The sequence below is a fragment of the Tyto alba genome, unplaced genomic scaffold, assembly GCF_018691265.1.
Source record: "Tyto alba isolate M040663 unplaced genomic scaffold, T.alba_DEE_v4.0 Super-Scaffold_1000006, whole genome shotgun sequence".
Lineage (NCBI taxonomy): Eukaryota > Metazoa > Chordata > Aves > Strigiformes > Tytonidae > Tyto > Tyto alba.
The window spans coordinates 25,325,071-25,341,683 of NW_024881272.1; the positions used below are offsets into that span (position 1 = coordinate 25,325,071).

Sequence of the window (16,613 nt, forward strand, 5' to 3'; positions counted from 1 at the left end):
CTGCCTGCCATCATAGGATTTTATTTCTGCATTATTATTGGGCAACACTAAGATGGGTATTAAGACAGCCTGCCAAGATAAATTAAAGGTCTGCTGACCCTTAACAAGAAACAGTATCCCCACCCTTGATTTAGAGATTGCAGGTGACACTGTACATTATGTTCACCTTGCTTTTGTCTTCTTCCTGAAGTTTAGATGCACTAAAATGTAATCATGAGCAGTCATGCATGATTTGAGACACTTGGGTCCCAGTATCATTATATGCCCAGTCCTGCAGCATAAAGACCAACCAGGGATCTCTTCATGCAAGTTCTGTGAACAAAAGACCGCACTGCCTCCTTTAGCAGCGGGGACACTCACTGCATATTGTTAGTTTGTGTGCTGCTGAGAAAACATATTGCCACCATTCAGCTGCTCACGAACTCTAGCCACCGCACAAGGGAATGCTATACTGAAAACCTGCACAAATTTTTGTTGGAAGCAGGCCAAATGGAGTTGTGGTTGTTACCGGGTGCAAATGCAGTGACTTTATCCCAAGGCATGTCGAGTGTTTAAGTCTTCCAAATAAATACCTCCAAACTCCCCTTAGGGATGACTTATCATACCAGACCAGAAAATGCTTTCCCACCCCACCTCTGGATGAGGAAAAAGCAGACCACCTCCACGACACTCTCTCTCCCCTTGCAATTTAATAGTTATAGTTCTATGAAATCAGGACATATACACAGGGATCATCCCATGCATTATTTCCACCTCTAATTTTTTTAAACTAGAAAAGTTAAAGATAAAATTACTGAACACTTCAGGGATCAGCATGTAACATTAAGTCCTTCTGCTAACTGGTGTTTGGATCGTGCAGAGCCTTGATCCCTGAAAAGAAGGCTTCTTCAGTAACAGAAATACTGGCATTATTAATGACAGAAGCACTGCTTCTGAATGTAAACTTCATAAGGCTGCATGGCCAAATTCCTGCAGAAATAATGGAAAGTTGTTTTCTGACCAGTTTAGCTAGGCCAGCCCCTTTAAGCAGCCTCCTTGCACTAAACCATTCAAGGGGCTTTTTTTAATAAAAAGCCACACACCAATTGTTTTAAGTCACCTACAATGGAACTCAGGTTTTTGTTCACTTGATACAAGCAAATACAAATACCAGCCTCATGAATAGTTAAAATCAAAAGCCTTTACAAGTAAGATATCCTTTGAAATTCAGAGATGCAAGCAGATTTGACTGAACTTTATGCTTTCACGGGTAACATCTAAAAATAGGTAGTGTCAGCTATGCAAGAATTTAATGAGTAGTGGCCAGTATTGTGCATCTGAGAGATCTATCCAATTTTTAAAGCGTCAGAGTTAACAGAGGAAATGAATACAGGTCCTTGAGATCCAAAAATCTCAGAATGATCACCTCCTCCTCTTTTAATTAAAGTACCACATACCTACGGAGAGAAAAAAAAAGAGCTCAGTGCTGAAACAAAGAGACCAAACCACACTTGAGACACAAGCCATGATTCAAGCACAGATTTAAAAGAGTATTTTGAAAGTCTAACAGTACATGCCACGGATGATAACAGTTAGAAGCAGTTATTTGCTATTGATTTCTCTGCAGACTAAGATTTTTTGATGCATATTTTACTGTACCTTCTGGCTGTATAGATCAGAGATCTGAGAACATAAAGCCCCTTCAAATACCTTACTGCTCTCAGCCTGTTAGACTCTTACAGGTTAGATACAGTTTCACCAGTACCCATTTATGCTTACTTTAATTCATTACCAAAGAAAGACTCAACCTCTTCTCTGTGTAAGCCTTCCCTCACTCTTCAGACACAAAAGAAACTTTTTGTCCCATCTAAAAACTTCAGGCAAGCAAGGGACAACGCATTCCTCCATTTTCAGCACTAGCAATCCATGGGGAAAAAAAAAAAAAAAAAAGTTGCATCAGAGCCTTTGAACAAGGTTATTAAGCGTTATCAAAGTAACAGTGCCTCCAGGGATGGATTCCAGCCTGTTCCCAAGTATTATCCCCCCAGCACCGAAACCCAGCGACAACACACACCTCATCTGTCAATGCTGGAAGAAAGCTGGCAAGAAAAGAGTCTCAGACTGTAAAAGCGATTAAACTGGAACTGAATGGAGGTAGGTAAATCACTACCATCAAAGTGTTACAGGCACATAAAGGCACACAGGTGAAGAGGCTAATAAAAACGCTCCTCTAGAAGTGAATACAGCCAAAATATACGGTTTTCAATAAAGGCTTAAAAAAAAGGGAGACTCGGGAGAGGGGCTGCAAGCAGCTCTCCTCCTGCCTCCTTCCACCTCCTGAAAGGCACCGTAAACTGCAGTTATCTTCCCACATACCCCAAAACCATTATTAAAATACTTTTGCCCAGGGAAAGGCAGGAGCAAGTCCCTGGAAAGTTTATGCAAAGTTTAAATACAGATTTTTTTTTTTTTTTTTTTTTTTTTTTTTTTTTAGCTTCCCTCTCTGCCGATTTCCCATCCTTTTCCAAACGGGAAAAGTCTTCAAGGAGGAGGGAGGACGGGCAGGATAAAAGGCAGCCCCGACCCGCTGCGAGGGGTGCCCAGGCAGGCACAGAGGCTTGGGCTCCCTACCTGGAGGGTCCATTTCAATGTAAAATATCAGCTCAGTGGAATAGGGCATCATCACTTCCCTCCAGTCCGTGTCATCGCGGTCCATATCCCACACCGTGTTGTACATCGCGACAGGCAAGTCCCGGCAGGTTTATAAATAAGAGATTAGCTTTCTCGGTTTTTAATGGAGGGGAAAAAACAAAAACAAAAGAAAAAAAAAAAAAAAAAAAGGAGGGGGCGGGGGGGAAGAGCCGAGAAAAATCCACCCCACTCTAAAATAACACTTTTAGCGAAAAAGAGATATTATTTTAAAAATCGCAAAATTAAACTTAATTCATCAAAAAACGAAAACCCACCACACAAGCCACCTCAGCAGCTGCCCTGCAGGAACTAAGACAGGTAGTTACATATAAAATATATATAGAGAGAGCGCTTCTTTTTGTTTAAAAAGACACCTTTCCACAGAAAAGCCACTTTCCTGAATTCTCTCTAAAAATCGCCATTTTCGGGGTATTTTTAAAACACCGGGCTGAAAGCAAAACAAAACCCCACACACAAAAGAGGAGGGAGGGTGGGGAGAAGCGGATAAAAAGGGGATGATTTCGGCCTCCGGCCGCTATCTCTCCGCCGGCGGAGGAGAAAGGAGGGGGCGGCGGGCAACAATAACGGCGGGCGCAGAGCCCGGGTAGCACCGGCGGCCGCTCGGCCCGCGGGTCCCCGCCGGCTCGGCTCAGCGCTGGGCGGGCAGCCCGCGGCGGCGTCGCCCGCCGTGCCCAGCTGGCGGCCCCGAGCGGCGGCCGCGGGCGGCTCCGGCAGGTCGCGGCCCCGGGCTCTGCACGGTGCGGCCGGCCCCGCTCGGTTTCATTTTAAGAGGCTCTGAGGGGCCCAACCGTCGCCAACCGCCTCTTGCCGAGGACGAGGCCACGCCCCCCGGCGCCGCGCGGGAGGGGCCGCGGGGGCGTGGCTTCGCGCCGGCTTTTTAACCCCTTCGGGGAGGCCGGCGATGGGGGGGACACAGACCGTGCGAGCGGACGCTTCCACGAGGCTGAGGAGGGGGTGGGCAAAAAAACAGAAAGGGGAAACGTCCCTCTTCACGCCGGCGAGACGCGCCCGGAAAGAAAGCTCCGCACAAAATCCATTTCCCCACTTTCCTAACTTTTACCCGGCTCCCTTTTCGCCACTGCGGCTGCCTCCCTCGCCGCCTTTTCCTAGCGACACCCACCCTCCCACCCCCCCCCCTTTTGCGAGGCGAGAGGAGGAGGTGGTAGGTCCCTCGCCTGGCCTGTCGCCAGGAGGCTGCCGCCGCGGAGCACGCGCGGCGGGCGGGGGGGGCCGAGCCCCGGTTGCCAGAGCTGCTGCCTTTGTCTGAGGGAGCAGCGAGCGCCGCGATTGGCAGAGGCGTCCGGGCGGCCCGCCCAATCAGCGGGCGGCGAAGCCGGCCGGCTCGACGGCGATTGGCTGGGAGCCCCGGTTACTAAGCCGGACAAAGAAAGGCGAGCGCTGAGGCGGGGAGCGGGGACGGGGCTGAGGGGGCGCGCGGGCTCCCCCGTCCCGGCGGCCCCGGGCTCGGCCTGGCACCCGCCGCCACAGGCGGCCCCGGCGCTGCCGCGGGGAGAACGGCCTCTGCCCACAGCGACCGGGGGGTGCTGCACCCCCTCGGGCCGGTGCCTCACAGCGCCGGGCCTACCCTCTGCCCTCCAGACAGGGCCGCTCCCCCCCGAGAGGATGGGGTCTGTGGGAGGAGGGGGGGCCGCGGCCCAGTCCCAGGAGGCCCTTTGCAGGTAGAGCCGCGGTCCCCATCGCGGCTGGGGACTGGGCTGGCTGACCCCACCGCACCACCTTCCCAGCTGCCTGCTCTGCTGCTGCTGTCAGAAACGGGGGCTCTCCTCCCCTGCCTGACTTCTGCAGGTCGCTTGCGGCTGCCTGCTGAGTATTTCAAATAATAACCTTGCAGAGGACATCATAACCATCCACTAATGAGAGTGTGACCCCAGGAGAAATCCAACACTTTCTAGGGGACGTAACCAGAAGGCACCAAACCTGATGGCTGCCCTTCACACGCTTTATCCTAAATCTGAGCTGCAAACACACCCAAAACTGAACCTCAGCCTGCCTACCAGCAACGTCCCGATGGCCAGACCCCAAGCCCACTGCACACAAGCACTGGCGCGAAGCAGAAATGCAGCCAGCTCGGCAGCCAGCCTTGGTCTTAGCACAGCAAAGCATCCTTAAAGAAACGCAAAATGACAGCTGTTGAGAAATTAAGGGAAAGCCCTTTTTTTTTCTGGAGACTTCAGCGTTGCAGACACAAGGGCGGACAAGCACCTTGATCTGCTGTGGAGATGTCAGGGAACGTTAGAAAACCCAGCACTGAAGTTGTCTGCTTTATTTGCACTTTAAAGCATGGAAGAGCAAGTTATGAATAATTTCTCCTGTTCCAGCACCAGGTAGAAAGCTCCTGAAAATACTCCTGGCTTAGGTGAACCAGAGGGTGACTGCAACACTGAATAAGCGATACCCAACATAAGAGTATGTGGTCACAGAGGATCTGAAGTTTGCTGGTGTATCACAACTTCCACAACAAGCAATTTAGAACAATGCTGCCCCAGTAATGGAGCTCCTTGAGGGATGGACAGCTGCAGAGGAGCATAGGGCTTTGATTCAAATAACTCACTGTAGATAAATTAATTTTAGATCCCCATCCACAAACACTGATTAATCCACGATAACCAGATACGATTTCTTTTTCTAATTTTTAAATTAAGTTTCTTGGGCTGATACAATATATCAGCTCGAGCTTGCTCAGAGTGAAATGCCCCTCCTGAAGCACACTGCTGTCCCAGTGAAATTTAAGTTGGTACCTTGGGTGCCAACCATCCGCTGCCCACCGACAGCGCGTGGGGCAGGGCTGCAGAGCAGTCCCACAGGGGTTGGGCGGCGGGTGCAAGTAGAGATGCGGACGTTGCTTTGCAGACCCCACGGTGCTGAGAAGTGGGGCTACCATCTGTACTGCAGCCCCCAAACTCGGATTAGCAGCTCTGGTGGGGGGAGGAAGGAAGGAGGGAGGCTTGGGTTGAAATTAATTTTCCCCCTTCCTGCACCTCATTATAAGTTCCACCCACATAAGACCTAATTACTTGGCTTTTATGCTGGCAAAGTGGATTTCATCCTTGCTGTTTCCCATGGTGGTTGCCTTCATTTTCATGGCAGCACTGATGGTTACAGCTTATTGATGTTTTCACTTTAGTGATTTAAAGCAGAATACATTTTGTTATTAGCACTGGTTTCTCTCATTGCTGCTTTAATCAAAGATGCAATTTAAGGCAAAGGATTGTGTGTAATGGTAAACAGTAGGATAATGCCTTGAGAGAACAGAATATTAATGTGTTTTTATTTCTCAAAACTGTGCTTATAATATATCCGGGATTACTTGTCTCCCATCGCACATGCATGGGGCGCTCCCTTTCCTACCACACTGCCTGCCCTGCAATAGGGGCGAGTGGTTGTGTGCATGTGTGTGCTGGGGAGGCGCAGAGGGAGGCACATATGCTGCCTTACAGACTGCAAAATCCCCTCTGGCTGCGCTCAGGGATGCTCAAGATCTGGCTGAGCACTAGATCACCTTAAGTTAGGAAAAGCTACATTCAAACACTGAAATAAAATAATGGTGATAATGACAATGCTTGGACAGGGGGCACAGTGCTTGAGAAAGGGTCCTGGTGCCCCATGCTAGGGCTGAAAGGCAAGCAGCAAGCACAGCGTCTGGTGCCTCCCCGACATCCCCACGTCGACAGCCATGCATTCACTCGCTTTCATTTCCTTGGATCTGACAATTTGCATTTCAAGGCAAGATTAAATATTGAAGTTTTGAGCGCTTCCATGTGCTTCAGGAGGAGCCGAACAGACCCGTGCTGGAACAGGCTGAACACAGAAAAGCCATTTGTGCCAAACTGCTTGGTTTCCTCTTTGCCGAGCCATGATAATGTGATATCCGACAGCTGAATGTAGGCCACAACAGGCTTTTATAGTTGGAGGGGTGGAGGAAGAAGGGGGGCTGAATCCACAGCGCTGCCAGCCAAACGCACTAAAATGATCAGAGATTTTTGGGGCAGGCTGGAGGCTCCTGGCCACTCCTGAGATCCAAATATTAGCTTCACCGTGAGCACAAGCTCAGGGCCTGCTGGAGGGGATTTCGTGGAAGGTAGAGCTGCGTTTGCACTGGGAAGGATGACTCTGGCTGGCATTAACTGCTACATCAGATTACTAGCCTTGTGCTGCACAGACAACAGGATTTGTGAAGTACCTGCTGTAATTGGTGGCCTGCTTCCCATTGGGGCAGCCACATCTTGCAAGTAACAGCACGAGAGCAACCAGTTGTGGCAGTTTGGTTTAGTTAACAGAGTATTCCTGCCTGTTTCTCACCTCCTGGTGATGAGGAGATGAGGGAAGGCAGGAGGGTTGGTCTTCCTTGGCTCAGACGCTGCCTCTGGGGTCTCAGCGTGGCTCAGTGCGGCTCAGTGCGCTGCAATCTAAACCTGGGGCTTGCTGGCAGGAGAAGAGGTGGTGGGAAAGGCAGGTGTTCATCCTGTCTTCCTGAACCAGTGCGGTGCTGGCAGCATGGGGATGGTGCCAGCACCATCTTTCCCTTGAATTGTACAGTCTGAGCCTCAAAAGTACCCCAGGACCACAAAGCATCTGCCACCAGATTAAGAATATTAACCCCTGTGGGGGTGAAGTAGCAGCAGTTTCCCTCCCTGCGTCCTTTTGCACCTTCATGTGAAATGTAATGGGTGCTTTTAACAAGGACTGTGCTGCCTCTTCTGTGCTTCAGAGTAATTTTATGTCCGAATAGGCTGCAAAACAGTTGCCTCGCTCCACCCCAGATGCAGCCACATTTCTGTGGTGAGGTAAAACTCTGGCAAGTGTGCCGAAGTGGGGTGCTTTGGTTTGGAAATTACACATTGCATTAAAAACCTGTATTAAAGAATAATATGTGGTCTGCAAAAACATTCAAATGAAACACTTCGATGTTAGGAAGTGTCTTATTTACAGCTGTCAAAGCAGCTCGTGCCCTCTTCCCTCCCCTGTCCACAGAACAAGGGAAGAGGTTGAAACAGGGGCTCACGTACATAAAGGCCATAGCACAGTGCACGCACACAGAGTTGAGCTTGCAAGGAATCATACATTAGGCATTTCCTAACTTAAAAGCACTTGGCTTTGCATTGTAAACAACATTCTTTTAACGTAGGAAATAACATTAAAAAAAAAAAAGAAAAAGATCTTTTAAATAAATGTCTACAATGTAGGTTGTTGCAGCTGGACCTAACGTATCCATCGACAGGGTTTGGATTGGCCTTTCCTCACCGCTTCAGAGGTTTCTATCCCCAAAATTGCCATGAGTTACGGTCGGGGCTGGAAGTGGAAAGCTGCTCTCCTGCGAGGGGAGAGGAGGTGTGTGTGGCTTTTGCCTCTGGGCAGTGTATGCCAACCCCACGCTCTGCCTACTGGTGTCCAGGGTGGACAAGGCTGTGCTGAAGGGTGCCTGGGTGTGGGTGTGTGAGGGGGTGGGCATGGGGGGGGTGAGGGAAAGGACACGGCGCGCTGAGCTGTGCTGAATTGCTGCTTTGGCAGGCAGCACTGGGCCAGCTCTTTAGAAAGTTCACGTTCAGTTATTGTTTTGACAGGCTGCCAAAGTTTTCCTGAAGAATGCAGGCAGCAGAAGGGAAATGGCGATTTTCAAACTTTTTTTTTTTTTTTTTTTTTATAACTCAGCCAAACCAGAATGGAATTTCATGGGAAAAACGAAAGGTACATCTCTAGCCTCAGGGCATCATCGCTGCCAAATTTCGGAGGCTGGCTGGGAACAATGGAGGTGTCGGAGCATCTCCAAAGCAGAGCACACTTGCACGCACTCACACGTGCTCATGTGCGCTCACGCTCACACACACACACTGGAAGCATCTTCTCTAACAGCGAGTGCTTCCACCCCACACCCAGAAGTGACATTAACCCATAGTGCTAAAAAAACCCCAAAGAAGTACCCGTGGTATAAAAGGAGAAGGCAAAGCCAGTTTGTAGCTGATGAAAGGTTTGCAGCTTGGCCTTGGGAGGATGCTTAGGTCCTCTCCCCACCCCGATCCCCACCGGCAGCCAGCTGTGCACGGTGCTTCAGGGACCCCACAGCCATGGGGGGAACCCCTTCTCCCCACACACTCTTCACTATGTCAGTCCCAGAGCCGCAGGGTCTTTTTGCAAGTCTTCCAACCCCTAGGAAGGGCAAGAGGTTGTAATCTCCCCTCCTCCTCCTCCTCTGTGGAGGTGGCAGGGCAGCCGGTGAGCTGGGCTCCAGCACTGTGGCACCCTGGGGTCTGCGGGGCCGTGGAACCGGGCGAGGGAGCTGCCAGTTACCTTATATTTTCCAGTACACTAATTTCTCTTGTCATCTTGCCAATGACAAACAGAGAGAGTTAAACAGAGCAATCCATTAAAGAAGCAGCCTGACAGACCGATTGTTAAGGGTTTCAGCGATCCCCATTTACACTGGCTTGAAAAAAATTTCGCCTCGAGCAGCTCCAATTACAGAATTATCGGACCACACTCCAGTCCCTTTGTGCACTTCACATCTCTGTCATCATTCCAGGCCTCTCTCTATTTAGTCGCTTGGAAATGGTGAGCAAAATGGAAGGAGACTTGTAACAAGTTCAGAGAAATTAGAGGGGAAAAAAGAAAGAGAAAAAGTTCCCCCCGCCCAGTCCTAATGTCCTAAACCAGGACATTTTTGAAATGTAACACTGTATAGGAATTCAAAATATTTTTCACTTCCACTATTCATTGCTTTAATGCGCTGGAACTACTTGCTCAGGTTTGGGGTTTTTTGGTTTTTTTTTTTTTTTTTTTCCCCAAGGAATGTACAATAACCACTTTGTAAATTCCTCAGGTCTGATTTTAAGAGGAACTGTAGAACTTTATTCATGGAGGAAAGAAATAATCCCAATACCTTCCTGCAATAACTCCTTCTTTTTAATAAACATGGCAGTATATGTTTTGATCACAGCCAGTGATGCAAGCAGCAGGAAGAGGAAATGAGCGACGGGTCTATGAAAAGCGGGGTCTCATCCCTGCCCTGTTGCCATCCCACTTGGTGACCTTCAGGCTGAATTGCCAGCACCAGTTTGAAGGTGGCACCGCTCCTGGGAGGAGGAATTCTGGAAAAGCCCGGATGAGCGATCACTTCTGCAAAGGCAAAGCTTGAACAAATCTGTAGATTTGTTATTATTATGACAAAAAAAAAAACAAAAAACAAAAAACCAAAAAAAACAGCCCCGCACACTAGTTTTCCTGCCCTAGGATGCAAAGCTGAAGGGTTCCCTTACCCGTCACCTGCGGGTGAGCCAGGCACTGTCACCCATGATGCAGCAGCTACATGACGTGGACACTATGACCCCAACAAAACGTGACCTCACCTATTTATCTTCCAGCAAACTCTCCTGTTCCCAGCATTCTGAATGATTTTATGATCCTATAACTAGTATTAACCTAGCACTGGTACCCTCACACATCCATAACCTGTTACCCCACAGTAAGAAAATGCCCCCTTTTCTTGCAGCAGAGATTACCTAGTTTTGCAGGGAGGATAAGTGAGCAAAGCCATCCCTATGCACTGCTGGGGGAAGGCTGAGATCAAGCTTCAGTGCTAATGCACGAGCGAATGCTGGCTTCACTCTGGCCCTAAACAGAAGGAAGTTTCTCACGGCTGAGTCCCCGGTCCTGCCACGGGACTCCCTTGTCCCCATCCCTTTCCCTGGGATGCAGCGGAGCTGACCCACCGCTCTGTGGGTCCAGGGAACCTCGCTGCAACTCATCCGTACTTGGAGCTCTGCCCAGCCACAGTAATGGGGACTCCCACCCAAGGTTTGAAAAAAAAAAACCCAACCATAACAACCCTGGGAGCTCTCAGGGGTATTGAAAAGTCATCTCATTTCTTATTAATCACTTAGGCCGAGAATTCAAATGTCAGCAGCATGTTGGCTGGAGTTGTTTTCCTTGCAGTTATCCACATGCAATTCATGCCTTGGAAAATGACCCATTTACCATCATGCATTGTTGCTTAGCTACACGCGCTTTCCCTCTAAGTTTTCCCAAATGGAAACATGGCTCTATTTGCTTTGGAGATCATTTTCCCTGGCTTTCTTTGCTTTACAGTAAATAAGTGCAAGAAGAACAGCCTCTGAACACTAAGCAGGGAAATAAAACAAACAGCACTGTGTCGGGTAATCATTTAAAAACCAGCACATGAACATGAAGCCTTCCTCATCCAGCCAAGGTGATGGGCAGAGAGGGCTTGAGCAAAGTCAACTTGCAGATCGGCTGCTTTAAGACCTTTTTTGTCTGTCCTTTGCATTAAGGTTCTTTCTCTGCTGAAGATTTCCAAGCCAGAACAGGGAATTCGGTTGAATAACGCTGGGGTCCCAAGATAAGAATATTAATTTCCTGGAGGACAAGTGGGACTTTAGGGCACCAGGAACTCACTCCGTGTCTCTGTTGCCATGTTTGCCTTGTGGCGTCCTAGGCATCCTCTAGAAACATGCAGGAAAACACCTCCCTCATCCCTGCAGACCACCACACCACTTTGCACCACCAGATGAGACTTTATGACCATCAAACCCCCGAATTTCACAGATTCCCTGCATCCCGGCTGCAGTGCCATAGCTGGCAGTGGGCACACGCTGGCAGATCGGCCACGGCAGCATGAAGTTCAGCTTCCCAGCACACCAGGTAAATCCTTCGGCCGTTTGCTGGAAGCCTGAACCCATCAATGCCTACGCTGCACAGATGTCCTCCAAACGTGCAACAAATCCAGAACATTTGGAAGGCATCAGCTTTACTGCCCGTGCATGGAGTGACTGCACAGCACATGTGCGGCTGGTCCCCTGCCTCCCGGGAGCGTTGGGCTTGCTAAGCGTGTGCCTTAGGGCTGAGCTGTGCTGGCACGGTGCTTGCATCCAGGATTTCCAGATGCTCGGCAGTTCCTCTGTTCCTCAAGGATCAGACAAAACTCGCAACATCTTCAGATTTTACCAAGGAACAAAGTTTTGGGGTAAAAAGGTGGCCAGGTCTCTCTCACAACACATAGGTTGGTAGAGACCAAAGTGCAAACCCTTTTGTTTCTTGGTGGCATGAGCACGCTCTGGATGTGAGCTCTTTGCGGAGCGTAGGCAAAGCCGGCAGCTGCCGGAGCGCTGGGTGCCTGCAGCTTCCAGGGGGAGCGGGACGCCCTGAAGGGTGAGCTCTCACCCTGCCTTCTGCTGACAAAGCATAAAATGTGCATTGTCTCCGAAAAGAAAAAGGGGAGAGACAAAGTAAATAGTGTGATACTGATTACGGGGCCAACATACTGGTCTAAGGTTTAATACAACAGTTTCCAGGCCAAGAACCTGCCAGAAAGTGAAGAGGGATATTGTACCTATGCAAATCCCGGCCGGTGGGTTAACACATCCCGAACACTGCGCGCTCTGTGAGAGCTGCCAGCTCCTGAAGAAGCCACCTTTACTGCCCCGCCGCTTGGAAGCTCTTATCTCGCTTTGACCAAACATACACAATACAACTTTGTTTTAGGCGATACCTCCCAGACGAACGGCCTCTTAAAAGTGCTCTGAGGAATTAAATGAGAGAAAACAGTAAGAGGGGGAGGGGCAGGGGAAGGAGAGAAAAGCTTGCTGCTGCACTACAGGAGACAAAGTTGGTGGATACTAAAACCACTTAAATAAGGAGCGAGGAGCAATATCAGACTGGAAGAAGCAAAAGGGTGACCAGGCTCCCTGTCACCAGAGGCACCCCAAGACAGTGGCTTGATCCCAAAGCAAGGACCCACTTCACCGTCCCCTGTGTCCCTGCAGCAAGGATGGGGATGCTGTCACCTGCAGATGCTGTCTGGGTCTGTGGCACTCCAGCTATCCTGCCCTCACCTCTGCACACGCTGAGCTCAGGCACATCATCCTCATCCTCATGGCATGGCCCCTGGGCCCTGGCTCCCCGCAGTGGGTGGGTTTCAGCACAGGCATTTTGGGGAGCCCATCAGGCAATGGGATCAGCCAGCGGGTCCTCTCCTTCCCTTTGCTGTTGCAGTCCTGCATCTGAGGCCAAATTCCGCTCCTTGTATTCCCCTCTGGTCTCTGCAGTTTATGGGGAGATGCCAGGTCTATCTTGCCCTGGGCAAAGGGGTAGAGACCTGCTCTTAGGATGCGTGAGTGTCTCCTAGCCAGAGCCACGGGCTCCTGCTGCGGGCAGTGGCGGGCAGCGGGGCACAGCTGGTGCAGAAGGCAACAGGAGGACCAGGACGGCCGTGCTTACGGGACTGCAGAGCTCAGTGCCACCGGAGAGAGGGAAGGCAGCAGGGATGGCTGAAAGCTGGCTCACTGCAGGCTGGGCTTAGGCGCTGGAGCTGAATCATGCCAAGGGCAGTTTCCATGAATGGAAACCCCTCTGGTTTTATTGTCTTTGAAAGCCTGGAAACACCTGCCTGTTGTTCAGAGAAAGGGCAGGCAGGCAGGATAAAGGCCTGGCAGCACCTCCCCTTTGTCCTGTGTCCTTCGTGGGCACCCTTTGGGGCCCAGCCCTGCTGGCACCCAGTGCCCCCTGCGGTTGGTTTGGAGTTGGCCCTGTGAAAATCAAACATCAAAAGGGCTCTTTCAGCAAGGGCTATTTTCACATCAAATGCCTACCTCCATTCCTGAGTCACTTGGGAGAGAGCTTTTCATAAAAGGAGAGGGAAAATTAATATTATTTTTCAAAAGTATAATGGGAGGTTTCCACTCCCTGAGCACTTCAGAGCTGGTTTTTGCACAAAGCCAGAATAATTTCAGCCCCAAAGGAGAGGGGAAAAAACCCCAACACATTAGAGGGGGTTACAAATGCTTGAAAAAATGGTTGGTCTGAATAGAAACATTCACATCACCATCACTTTGGGGGCTGGAGGAGGCTGCTGCTGGGAGAGCCTGGCTTTTCCATGGGGATACATGTCCCCCATCCTCACTCGCAGCAGCAGAGTTGTTCTGGGGGCCTGCTCGAGCACAGGGGAGCATGGCGAGGTGGGGAGAGCCAGAGATGGGCTGTGGGAGTTGCAAACTGGTGGGAGGGGAAGGACAGGCCAAGGGGTAGAGAACATGCTGGAAGCAGCTCCTTGAGCAAGTGGAACAGAGGAAAGCCTGCTGCCAGGTACAACCCTCCTGTGGCTCCATGGAGACAAAGGCAGCACGAATCCGGCCCAGCAACTGGCCAGCAGTGTGCCTGGACCGTGGCATGGCTCTGCCTTGGAAAGGCACCTGCAGCCTCAACATCTTCCTCTTAAAAACACGCCATAGCATCACAGGGGAAACACACCCCAGCAGCCTTGACAATCAGTTTCTGCTCCGTGAGCATGAGCTGTTGGGCCAGATGGGTGTATAAACAATTATTTGATCACTTCCACTGGAGGAACCAACTTGAAAAATACCTCCGATTCACAAGCTTGCAGCCTGCTTCTGAAAAACCAGACTAGGAGCAAGCTCCCACCCTGGAAAATCCCTTGCCTGTGTCTGCTTTGCATCCTTTCCTGTGCTGGGGAGGGTTGGGCCAAATGCAGAAGATGCTGTGGGGCTGGCAGAGCTGCTCTGGGGCAATGTCCCTGGGCTGCTGGCTCAGGGATGGCAGGGCTCAGCATCTGGGAAGCGATCTGTCCTTGGGAGACTTAGTGCCTTGTTTGCTTTCTGCTTCTTGGTCATTCAACAGATGGGGCGGAATCTCTCGCCAGCATGTACCTCACTTTCCTCTGGACTTGGGGTGCAAATATGAAGTGAGGTGTGGAACAGTCCTTTCAGCCCAAAGCCTCACAGCCACCGGTGACATGAGACACTCAGTGGCTTTCACTTAACAAGTGGGTAGGGAAAAAATCCTTGTGGGTAATGGAGAGAAAAATGCAAAACATGATCCTCAAGGCTCAGAGAAACTCTTCTGGTTAAGCCAGATCTTGCCTTTTCCCAATGCTTGGAGCTACCCATCCATGAAGAGTGCTGGAGCAGGCATCTTCACCATGTAAATCCCACTTAAGCCCTTAAAGAAATGCTTGAGTAGCCCTTCAGGTTCATCTGCTGGCTACCGCAGGGGCAAAGATTTCACATTCATCCAAGAAAGCAGAAAAATCCCCCAGTCCCTCCGCTGAAGATTTCAGCTGGGGGCTGGAGGGGGCAGTGATGGGAGAAAGCAGCAGCAAGAGGGTGGTCGGGCAGCGGTTTGTGGGACCGTGCTGGTGAGCACCGAGTGCCCCAGCATCCTTCCTCGCCGGCTTTCCTGCACACCCGGAGCCAAAGCAAGGCGGGGTGATGGCAGACGCAGCTCCTTTCCCCGAGACATCGGCTGCCTCCGGGAAGGTGGGGAAGCCCTGGGAAAGCAGCTTCTAGTCAATGCCGGGGGCTGACGTGCGGTGGGTCAGTGCTGGGAAAGCCAAACGGGAAACGGGAGACGCCTGCGGCGGATGATTGTGCCAGTAGGATACAGCCGGTTTGCTGCCTGCGGTACTTCAAATGCTCAGCCCAAAACAACTTACTCAGATTTACTGTAAGCGGCAGCCAGGCCATCTATAGCTTGTGGTGAACATACCAGCCCTGCCTGCAGAAAGGGCTGTGGGAGCTAAGCTGGCTCCTTGCCCAGCGGGCTGGAGGAGCAGGGGGGGGGGCTCCGCAGCCCTGCCTGCCCTCCCTGGCCCACAGGAACAGCGTTTCCCAAAGGTTGCTGCTGTTTCTTTGGGTGCAGGCGCTGAAATTTGGTGGGCTGCTTGGTAAGGAGGCAGCGGGCAAAGAATACGAGCGGTGAAACGGGTGGGCTCCTGGGAGTGTGTAGCACACACTGGTTCCTGCTTGCCCACATCTGTGCTGGCTGGAAACCCCCGGCCGGGGCCAATTCTCACCATTTCTGGGGTCCCTGTCTAACTCCAGAGCCCATGGAGCTGTACCCACAGGCACCAGCCCTGCCAGGCCTGAGCAGGGGAGCGGGCTGTGCATGGGGGGCACATATTGTGTCCCCTCCTGCCTGCAAACCTGTTTCTCTCCATAGCCAGGTCCTGCTGTTCGCATCCTGATGGTGCAGAGCTGCTTGTCACCTCATAGACTTGAAATGCAACTGTTTGCTTCCAGTTGGAGTCGTGTCGTGTGTCCCCCCCACCCCGCATCTGCGTGCCAGACCCTTTGGGACACATTCACCCGGAGCTGGGTGTGTGGAAGGATGATGCTGTGGCACAGCCATGGAGCTCATCATTGGGATGTATAATTTTCCACTCGCATCAGGGCTAGGTCACTGTGAATTTGGGTCTGACAGTGGGGAAGGAAACCTGGCTGGCTCTGCTGACCTATGGCCAAGCAATGGCCCCCCCTTCCCGTCCTGCTCTTTCAGCACGCAGCGCTGTTCCAAGGGGAAATTCAGGAAGTTTTTTCCCTGGGAGGGCACTTTGGGGAAGCTAGTGGGGATGGCAGAGCACAGCCAGAGTTCAGGTGTTCAGAGGCTCTGTGTGGGTTCAGGGGACTCGGCACTGCCCGTGGACATCACTGCTCAGCCCTGTGCCAGGCAGCAGTTGACAAAATGTGGCAGAGACAGGAGCCCTGCGCTTCAACTAGGAAAGCAACAGTCCCAAGAGGATGCAAAAGCTGTGGTGACCAAATCACACTTCCTCATTCTCCAGCAACAGCCCCCATCCCAGCACAGAGCTGGTTGCAAAGTGTCTTCGTGTACCTTGGTGGCATTTGTGGAGACCACCCACCGCAGGGGTCAAACGTAGGAGGTGGGCTTGAAACCTGCCTAGATGCCCTCAAGGCTCTAGGGGCACCTTTGACATTGGATTTCAGGTGATTTCTGGCAGCTGGCATACAGGAGGCCGGAGCACCCCACCGGAGGGGACCCTTGCCTGCCACCCCAGCCCTACGCACACGGTCACCTCCGGGACCCCGCCGCCGGAGCAGTCGATTGCCCCAAGACACATCCTGAAGGGCAGCAAGCCT

At 51.3% G+C, this 16,613-nt stretch overlaps 1 protein-coding gene across 3 annotated transcripts in view; it reads right to left on the reverse strand.

The window, feature by feature from the left end:
• Window positions 1-16,613, reverse strand: part of LOC104366887 (phosphatidylinositol 3-kinase regulatory subunit gamma) — an 81,677-nt gene that overhangs the window by 29,834 nt on the left and 35,230 nt on the right. The window contains exon 1 of one of the 3 annotated variants that reach the window (XM_009973891.3): window positions 2,611-3,517. The exons of the other annotated variants lie outside the window; for them this stretch is intronic. Coding sequence (XP_009972193.1) covers window positions 2,611-2,716 — 106 coding nt within the window. The 5' untranslated portion in view covers window positions 2,717-3,517. Of the gene's footprint in view, window positions 1-2,610; window positions 3,518-16,613 lie in introns of those variants that run through there. 3 annotated transcript variants of the gene reach the window in all.